General features: G+C 50.0%; 1 protein-coding gene across 2 annotated transcripts; it reads left to right on the top strand.

Moving 5' to 3' along the window:
- Positions 1-773: 773 nt before the first annotated feature.
- ADIG (adipogenin) lies at positions 774-8,453 on the top strand. Of its 2 annotated transcripts, none has more exons than XR_012091235.1 (3): positions 774-1,021; positions 5,935-6,163; positions 8,063-8,453. XR_012091235.1 is itself a non-coding variant. In XM_008017603.3 (3 exons), the coding sequence occupies exons 1-2, from the start codon at positions 820-822 to the stop codon at positions 6,051-6,053; spliced, it is 321 nt and encodes a 106-aa protein (XP_008015794.2). In that variant the 5' UTR covers positions 774-819; the 3' UTR covers positions 6,054-6,067; positions 8,063-8,453. The 2 variants fall into 2 exon arrangements, 1 of the variants encoding a protein (XP_008015794.2); XM_008017603.3 differs by having other exon boundaries at positions 5,935-6,067.
- Positions 8,454-10,164: the final 1,711 nt, after the last annotated feature.

The raw sequence follows: 10,164 nt of genomic DNA, 5'->3' as shown, positions 1-10,164 counted from the left end.
GCCACTCAGGAGATAAAGGAACAAGATTCAAGTCATTAGAAGCCCCTCACAGAAAACCCTAATAAGGAAAGGCACAGAAGCTTCCAGATTAAGTAATAATCATTTATAGTCATTTAATCTAGTAGTCATTAGAATAATCTATGTGTTAGATTTTAAAAGTTTTAAGTGGCAGCCCAGTGACCAATCCAGCCTGGCAGACGTTTGGTTTAGCCAACAGTGCTTTAACGAGGTCTAATCCAACATTTTAAACTTGGGAGATACCACATAGAAATCTAGACTTTTTGCCTGGCTTGGGAAAGTTAGGAGTCCTGCAATAATGGACCTGCATTTCATTCATAGCAGTTATTGGTGGGAGCTGCCATCACTGCATGCTTAGGATGCAGTAAGCTCCACCCAGTTTGCCGCAGTCCCCAGCACTCCCACAGTGTGGATGTGGGCACACACAGCTGGTATTACAGGACTTGGGGACCCAGCTGGCTCCTGGAGGGGCTCTGTGACTTCAGGTGTATGAACACCGATCCCGAGGGTAATTTTTGTCCCATCTGTTTTTCTAATTTAACAAAATTATCTCCATCTTACAAGAAAGAGGGTCAGAGGGGTGTCATGAACCCAATAGCTACTGGGCTGAGATTCAAACCCAGGCCTGCCTGGAAACCTGGGCTTTTTAATTCTCAGCCAGACTCTGTCTCACTGCCTCGCTTCCCACCCTTTCATCCAGAACACCTCTCCCTCAGAGTGTCCCCTGCATACTTTGCCTGAAGGACACTGTAACTTCCTTGTTACATCACAGCCCAGTCACAATTGGGCTGAGAGCAGAGCATGGCCCAGCCTGCCAGGTCCCCTGGGGCAGCCTTGCCAGCCCAGCCCAGGTTGGCCCAGCTTAGCCACACATGCACCATGAAGTACCCTTTGATGCCGCTGGTGAACGACCTCACATTTTCTTTCCCGGTTTTCTGGTTCTGCCTCCCTGTGGGTTTGCTGTTCTTATTGATCATCTGGCTACGCTTCTTACTTAGCCAAGGTGAGCTTCTTACCCTGCCCAGGCAGGACCTTAATCCTGGAGCTGGACAGGTGGCCAAATAGGCCAGTGTGTCCTGAAACAACTGCAAAAGGGGTTTCATTCAGTCATTTTAAGTGCTGGCTTAGATACAAGCAGTCAACTCTTCAGTGGAAAGGTGGTTTGGTTGTTTAGGGTTTCTTAACCTAGAGTTCGAGAGTGAGTCCTAGAGTTTGAACCTAGAGTTTGAGAGTGATCTTTTGAACAAATTAGAAAGAGGTTATCCCTCCAGGAGATGAACTTCTAGGTGCCCCTTTCAGCTGGGGCACAAGGCTCTGTGAGCAGAGCATGGGCTGGATTTCAGCTCACTGCTCACCCTCTCAGTTGGGTGGTTTTGTGCAGTAAACAGCTTGCACAACGGGATACAGCAGCCTTAGGCATTTTTCAGGTACCTGCAGACCACTCACTGTTTTCTGCCTAGGTCATGTATCAGAAAGGATCTGGCTTCTTTGGGAGACAGGCTCATGGAAGCCAACTGACATTCACCCTGACCTCAGCATGGGAGCAAGAGGAGCAAGAGGTGGGACCAGGCTGGCTGTGGAGGAAGCTAGGGGTGGCTGGGCCAGGATATGGCCTGGCTGTGTGGCAGGAGGGGGACTTATGCTTCTCTGGCATGTGTCTCCCTGAGCATCCCCTTCAGCAAGAGGTCTCTTCCTGCTGGGCACAGTGGCTCACGCCTGTAATCCCAGCACTTTGGGAAGCCAAGGTGACCAGGTTGCTTGAGCCCGGGAGTTTGAGACCAGGCTGGGCAACGTCTCTACAAGGAATACAAAAATTAGACAGGTGTGGTGGCATGCATCTGTGGTCCCAGCTGCTCAGGAGGCTGAGGTGGGAGAATTGCTTGAGCCTGGGAGGTCGAGGCAGCAGTGAGCCGAAATCGTACCACTGTACTCCAGCAGACAGAGTGAGATCCTGTGTCCCAAAAAAAAGGCATCTTTGTGGGGACCACTTGATCTTCCACCTCCTGCTGCTGAGCGCCATGACCTTTGGCCAGCTAGGCAGGGAGGGCGCAGCACATGTTGCCAGCAATGGTCAGATGTCGTTGAGGCAGGGTGAGAAGTCCCTCCCCACACCCCCACTAGCTCCATGATCTCAAATGTAGGGACTTGTAATTGTGTAATTATTGGGAGTTCCTAGCAAGAACCTGGGATGCCCTCTTGTCTCTAGAAAATGTTTATTTAAAGTATATTCTCCTCATAGTCCCAGGGTAGACCACAGCTCTCCCTGAGGGGTACAGTTCAGGCATTGGTCCCCACAGCTGGTGGGGAGTCAGACTTGTTTGCTACTGGTGATAAAAGCTGTCTCTCTGGACTCTGGAAGACACAGGTTCAGATTTCATCCTTTTTTTTTTTTTTTTTTTGAGACAGTCTCACTCTTGTCACCCAGGCTGGAGTGCAGTGGCATGATCTCGGCTCACTGCAACCTCCGCCTACTGGCTTCAAGTGATTCTCCTGCCTCAGCCTCCTGGGTAGCTGGGATTACAGGTGTGTGCCATCACACCTGACTAATATTTGTATTTGTAGTAGAGATGGGATTTCACCATGTTGGCCAGGCTGGTCTCGAACTCCTGACCTCAGGTGATCTGCCCACCTCGGCCTCCCAAAGTGCTGGGATTACAGGTGTGAGCCACCACACCTGGCCTCATCCTTGCTTCTTTTATTACTATTTTTTTTTCGAGATGGAGTCTTGCTCTGTCGCCCAGGCTGGAGTGCAGTGGCTCACTCAGCTCACTGCAAGCTCCGCCTCCCAGATTCATGCCATTCTCCTGTCTCATCCTCCTGAGCAGCTGGGACCACGAGTAGCTGGGACTACAGGTGCCTGCCACCACGCCCGGCCAATTTTTTGCACTTTTAGTAGAGACGGGGTTTCACCATGTTAGCCAGGATGGTCTGGATCTCCTGACCTCATGATCCACCCGCCTTGGCCTCCCAAAGTCATCCTTGCTTAATAGTTCCTAATAATAGTGAACCTATTTGCAACACTGACTATGTACCAGGCCTTGTGCTCAACACTGGACATGCATAATCTTATTTAATCCTCAGAATAACCCTGCATAATAATACTTATATCACAATTGGGGAAATGGAGGCTTGTAGAGGAGAAGCAAACTGTCCAAGGTCATACATCTGTGAACTTAAGAGAGCCAATTGTCTGCCTTCAAATTGTGACTCCGCCACCTACCAGCTGTATGATGGTGGGCACCTCTCTGAGCCTTGCTTTTCTCATCTACAAAATGAAGACAACACTAGTACCTGCCCCCTGGGGTTGTGACAGGCTCCAGTGGTCGATACCTATCAGGTGCTTACAGGGCAGAGCACACAGTACACATACACACCTGGCACATGGTATGTTCCTGTAGGCTGAGAAAATAATCCAACCAATGCTGGTTTTGTCAATGTGGGAGGAAATGTAGGTAGTGTGGCTTTGGATGCCTTCTTTGGAGTGGAGACATTTCTCCTACCACCCAGGCCAAGGCCTGCGGCATGAATCTCCTCCAACATTCACTCTGCTTGGAGACCCAACTTCAAAACCATCCACAACCTACCCCACCCCAACCCCTCCGCAGACTTTCTCCTGAGAGGCTGTTTACTCCCTGGTGTCATGTGGCGTTTTGAAATAAGTCCTTTGTTAATTCTGCAATGAAGAGAAACCATCCTTAAAGTGAGGTGGGCATTCCTCCCTCAGGTTCCCCATCTTCTAAAATTTCCGATATTATTGTGTGTGTTTTGCGCTTGTGCTGGGAACTGACCCAATGTCAGGATTTGGAGGGCTAAGAGGGGTCAGGCCACCCAGACCTATGGTTTTCTATTCTGCTGTGGATTCCTTTATTGGAATCAGTTTGCCTAAAATCCAGTTTGAAAAGCAGACAGGAGTAGCTCTGCCACCTCCTCCCCATCCCCACCCCCCCAACACTCCTGCTGGCTCCTCAGGGCAGTTTCAGGCCTCAGAAGACAGAGGGTTAAGTGTGGAGTACCCGATAGGATGCACTTTCCCAAGTCGAAGGAGGAGCAAGTGGGGAGGAAAGGGGAGCTGCCTGATGAAACTGGCACTGAGGCAAAAATGATAATGGGCAGCTCAACTCCTGCAGAAGCTGGTCAGTGGGGGACAGTGCTACTGTCTGACCATGACATGGCCATAAGGTGGAGGAAGCCACACACACCCTTCAAGGGGAAGATGCCCTGCTGCCAGTATTTTACTTTTGTGATTTGAAAGGAGTTTGCAGAAGGATGAAGGGAAACCTCCAAAGAGATGGGTTTGGGGCTGAAACAGAAGAGTGGCGCAACAGCCCCTCATGGTGGCCCTTGGAGCAAAGTGTTCAGTTCAAAGCTGCCTTTAAATCCCCTGAGTCCAAACGCACCCAGTGGGAACTGTGGAGTGGGGAGGCTGAATTCGCATCCGGTAGCACCATTCCCTGGCTGTGAGCCTGGACAAGTGATTTCACCATCCTCATCTGTAAAGTACAAGAAATACTAGTAATTGACTTCAGGAAGTTGTTAAGAGGATTAGATGAGAAAAGGAATGTAACAACAGTTCACACATACTCTGTGTTCAAAAAATACTCTCTCTAGTGAAGAACAGTCACTTCACACCATCCTATTTTTTTTTTTTTTTTTTTTTTTTTTTTTTTGAGATGGAGCCTCACTCTGTCACCCAGGCTGGAATGCAGTGGCGCGATCTCGGCTCACTGCAACCTCCACTTCCTGGTTTCAAGCAATTCTCCTGCCTCAGCCTCCCGAGTAGCTGAGACTACAGGTCCACACTATGCCCGGCTAATTTTTGTACTTTTAGTAGAGGCGGGGTTTCGCCATGTTGGCCAGGATGGTCTCGATCTCTTGACCTCATGGTTCACCCGCCTTGGCCTTCAAAAGTGCTGGGATTACAGGCGTGAGCCACCGTGCCCAGCCCCTACTGACTTGTAAGACATACTAACTGCCAACACCGTTGAAGGCCTGTGCCAAGTCCTGTGCTGAGTTTTACATGTCTGTCTTCAGTTAACCCTCATCCTAGAAGATGCTGATATTATGCCCATTGTGCAAACAACCTTTGTTACTTCCCTGCAACAAGTGAAACATTGCCAAGAGTTTAGTAAGAAAAATAATCTTCCCCATCCCCTCCTTTTTCTCACCTTACCTCCCCAAGATGAGTCTGTCAGCAAACTCGTGCACATGCTTACCAACGTGTGCAGGTTTTCAAAAAGAATTGGGGAAGGGGGCAGCATTTGCCTTTCAAAACAAAAAGATCCTACATTTCTCTTCCATTTGCTTATAATATACCATAGATATCCTGCAAATCAGAAGATACACATATGATGCAAACATTTTAACAGCTTCATGACAAGCCGTCAGACGGAAGGTCTGGGTCTCCATGTGGTGTGACTGTGCCACAGCTTAGTCACCCAGACCTCTTGTGCTCTGTGGACATGGACACAGTTTCCAGGTGTTTTATTGTTCATGTGTGTGTTTCACCACGAAACAGTGCTACAGTGGAGATCCTTGTGGCTGTGTACTCAGATACTTGTTAATGAATGAACTAGTGGACAAATGCCTGGATGGGTCAATAACTGTGTCTCTTCACTGCCTCCTCCTGGACCATGCCCAGTATGGCATGTCATTTGCTCACCTGTGTGTCCTCCCCTCTAGTAGATGGATATGGCCATTTTCTGAGTTACAGGAACAGCCTTCTTTCTTGGTCCCTGGTCACCCTTTAAGGCCCTGAAGACTTCCTGAGGCTTCAAGGCTGGCTCATAGGATTCTGCCTTGGCCTTACCCTCAGACAAGGCTGCAGGGACACCCAGGCCTGCCAGGGGACTCCTTCCTGGGTCAGGGGTGGGAGACAGCATGTGATCAGCCAAGAGGCCTTGCCTCATGTCTCCACAGATTCAGAGGAAAATGACTCCGATGTATGCTTGGATTGGGAGCCCTGGAGCAAAGGCCCGGCCGAGTTTTGCTGGAAGGGGACGCTCCATGGCCAAGAGAAGGAGAGGCCCTGCTGGTGAGCCTGCTGTGCCAGGTGAGGCCCTTCCATGGGCCAGGGGGAGCCTCAAGGTCCACCCAAAGGCTTGGGCAGCTGCTATGTGGGCAAGAGGCTGCCTCTACCATATTAAAGGTCTATGCTCCCTGGCCATGCTGGACAACGGGCTCTCTCCAGCATGTGAGAGCCTTCTGCCTCATTGTGGGGCAGACCTGGTGTTGCCCTGTTGGAGGACCAGCCCCCTGTGCCACAAGGAGCCTTTACAAAGGTCCCCTACCCTTTACCCTAAGGCCTCACCCCCCAGCACTCTGCTGACGGTCTTTGGCCAGCCGTTCCCTCAGACATCTGCGTGTGGCACTCCCTCACCTCCAAGGGCTTGCTCTAATGTCACTTTTTAAGCAGAGCTCCCCTGGCCACCCTATTCGATATTGAAGCCCCCGTCCCATTCCTCCGCATCATGCTTCTTACCCTGCTCTGCTTTCCTTTTGCCGTAGTACTTACCGCCTTCTAATACATTTGATCATGGCTACATCCAAAGCCCCAAGACACTGCCAGACACACGCTGGAGGCTCAGTACATATTTGTGGAAGGATGACATGATGTGATTATTATTGTTACAATGGCTGGTATCCTTGGGGGGCTCAACAGATACCAAGGCCTGTCTTAAGCGTTCCCCTTCCACAAGCTTACTTATGAAATCCTATGATGGAGATATGATTCTCACCTGCATTTACAAATGAGAACATTTACAAATGAGGCACACACACACATACTCTCATGTGAGGTGTCAGGGCAATCAGATATTGTACCCAAGAGCCTTTGCACCCATTGAATTCCTAGGAGACCTCAGCCATTCCAGTAGGGTTAGATGCCATCTCTAGACCAATGGCCCCCAAATGTGTGTGTCTCATCTCATCTCCTCCCAAGCTTTATTATCTCTGCTTGACACCCTCTCATACCTAGAATAGGAATCTTAATTCTCACTGCCACCCAGCCAAGCAAAACAGCACCCTGATCTTCTGCTAGCTTTTCTTCATCTCCGTGAATAGCACCACTGTGGACTAATTCTGTTGCTCGAGTCACAAACCCGGGAGCCAGCCTTCTCGCCTCTCTCTCCCAACTCTAATCTCCATCTCTCATATGTCCACCTTTCTCTGTCCCCTTGGCCACCATAGCCTGCCCTACTCTGAAGCTGGTTCATGCAGCGTGTTCACTAGCCCCCCACCCTGCCCGAGTGGAGGGAGGAGGTGGTGAAAAGAAGGGCCCCTCACCTACCTCAGTTGTAGTGATTTTTAGCCTTCTGGGTCCTACCTTGACCACTGAGGGCCCTTTTCCCAGGAAAACTCACTCCTATATATGCCCTCAGAGATTTGTGGATGTGGCCAGATCCACAGATGTGTAACCTGCAGCGCCACAAGGTCCCAGGCTCAGAAGGGTCCCAGGCTTGGTTTCATGCTTGGCTGTTGCTGTGTTGAAATGCTTAATTTTTGAACAAGGGCCCCCCCACCGTGTTAATTTGCTATTGAACCCTGCGAATTATGCAGCCTGACCTGTTTTTATATCATTTGTGGCATGAGAAAAGATTTTCAGACCCTGCACAAGAACCCTATCCCATCTATCCAGAGCCCTTCCCTCCCCCATCACTTACCCGCCTCTTTCTTTTTTCCTTTTTTTTTTTTTTTTTTGAGACAGAGTCTTTCTCTGTTGCCCAGGCTGGAATGCAGTAGCACAATCTTGGCTCACTGCAACTTCTTCCTCCCCGGTTCAAGCAATTCTCCTGTCTCATCCTCCCGAGTAGCTGGGACTACAGGCACACGCCATCACGCCTGGCTAATTTTCGTATTTTTAATAGAAACAGGGTTTCACCATATTGGTCAGGCTGGTCTCGAACTCCTGACCTTAGGTGATCCACCTGCCTCAGCCTCCCAAAGTGCTGGGATTACAGGCGTGAGCCACTGCGTCTGGCCTTACCCGTCTCTTTCTTACTCTTTTATCCCAATGGCATCCCTAGTCCCAACCTCCTTTTGTTTCTAGTTTGGTTTTCCTGGAGTCAGCAGGGCAGTGGTCATGGCGGAAGTGGATGGGAGAGGCTTGCCAGGGAGGCACGAGGACTTTGGCAACTGTGGTGCCTCCCTGGAACCCCCAACTCATCTCCTCTTCAGACTGACATGCGAAAGCCTCCAGAGGACCCAGCCCTTCTCCAGCATCGCAGATGACCTCCAGCCCTCCAGGGAGCCGCCCGAGTCTGGGAGGGCATGGGAGCAGTGAACCGGCCCACTGGGAGAAATTGGCCAATTTAATTCAGAGGGGTCTTAAAGCAGGGCTGGGCTGGAGGGTGTGGGTCCATATTAAAGAAGTGAGGGGCTTCCCATGCCCAGGGGAACCCTGACAAACCTACCAGGCCTGACCAAGTCATTCATTCAACCAGCGTAGGTCCGAGACTCAGCCCTGGCCCCGATTCAAGTCATCTAGGACCCTCTTGGGAAAGCCCAACCCTTTTCTCCATCTGTTCAATGGGGATGGGGGGCTTGCTCTGAACTTCCATTCTCTGATTTCAAACTCACTCCTTGATTGGACTTCAGGCTGATCTTAATAACAAATATTTGATAAATAGCTGCAGAGTGTCTACCAAGTGCCTAGTTTGGTAGGAGTAGGAATAGCTATAAAAGTAGCTCACATTTAGTGAGTGCTTACTACACGTCAGACACTTTTCTATGTGCTTTATACATACGATTGCTGGCCGGGCATGGTGGCTCACACCTGTAATCCCAGCACTTTGGGACGCCGAGGCGGGTGGATCACTTGAGGTCAGGAATTCGAGGCCAGCCTGGCCAACATGGCAAAAACTCCATCTCTACTAAAAACACAAAAATTAGCCGGGTGTGATGGTTCATGCCTGTAGCCCCAGCTACTCGGGAGGCTGAGGCACAAGAATCGCTTGAACCCGGGAGGCGGAGGTTGCAGTGAGCTGAGATCGCGTCACTGCACTCTAGCCTGGGCAACAGAGTGAGACTCAGTCTCAAAAAACAAACAAACAAAAAAACAAATACATACGATTGCTTTTAGCCCTTGTAAGAATTCTGCAAGGTAGGTTGGTTACTTCTGTTTTACACATGGGGAAACAGGCACAGGGCAGTTACTAAGTTGCTCAGAGTCACACTGGGAGAGTTGGCATTTGAACCCAGGCCCCATGACTCCAGTACCAGGTCCCTCTCCGCCATGCCAGTTATTCCCCAGGTGGGGTTCTGGGGGAGGTATGGTGGGAGGTGTAAGGTTCCAGAGGCTGCAGGATGATGGGGTTCAGGGGATAAAGGGACAGGCCCTCCAGGGTACCAACTGGGCATCATCTTTATCCCTTCTTTCTCCCTCACTCCACACCCCACCAGCCACCACAATTTCTAAATGTCCAAAGGAGAGAGAATTGAGCCTGAAATCTTAGCTTGTCTCCTGTCCTTTGGTGTCCTGGCCTTGGTCTCTGCTCTTTCTGCCCTGTTGGAATGATCCACCCAAAACACAAATTGGGACATGTCCCTTCCCAGCTTCACACCTTCCATGCTTTCTGTTGTCCCTGGGCTACAAGGTCTGAGCTCCTCATCAGGTGCAGAAAACCACCCTTTGGGATTTGAGCCCCACTGAATTTTCTGGATGAGGTTTCTATTCTTATGCACAGGCTGCAACGAACACTCTTGAATCTAAATCCTTGCACACAAGTGTGCTTCTATCCAGAGAACACATTCTGAAAGGAGAAACTGTTGAATATAAGACACGTGTTTACATTTTGCAGCCACTGCTAAGTTGCCCGACCAAAAAGTGGCCCCAAGGGTATATTAGAAGTACCTGTTTCCCCAGCCCTTTGCCCCACTGTGCAATCCCAACATGCTCTCTTACACACACACACTATCACACATTCACACACCCTCATACGCTCACACACACACCCTCATAGACACACACATTAACACACACACACCCTCATATGCTCACACACACCCCCATAGACACACACACTATCTCACACACATACCCTCATACACTCACATACACCCCCATAGACACACACACACACCTTCATACAGACACACCCTCATACACCCTCATAGACACACACACAGACACACACCCTCATACACTCACAC

Source organism: Chlorocebus sabaeus, chromosome 2 (assembly GCF_047675955.1).
Source record: "Chlorocebus sabaeus isolate Y175 chromosome 2, mChlSab1.0.hap1, whole genome shotgun sequence".
In the NCBI taxonomy this organism is placed as follows: Eukaryota; Metazoa; Chordata; class Mammalia; order Primates; family Cercopithecidae; genus Chlorocebus; species Chlorocebus sabaeus.
This window is presented reverse-complemented; position numbering and strand designations above follow the sequence as displayed.

Bases quoted from the DNA above. Each gene is read 5' to 3' on its own strand.
- ADIG (XM_008017603.3), top strand. From the start codon at position 820: ATGGCCCAGCCTGCCAGGTCCCCTGGGGCAGCCTTGCCAGCCCAGCCC. The intron at 1,022-5,934 runs GTGAGCTTCTTA...ATGTCTCCACAG, and splicing joins ACGCTTCTTACTTAGCCAAG to ATTCAGAGGAAAATGACTCC.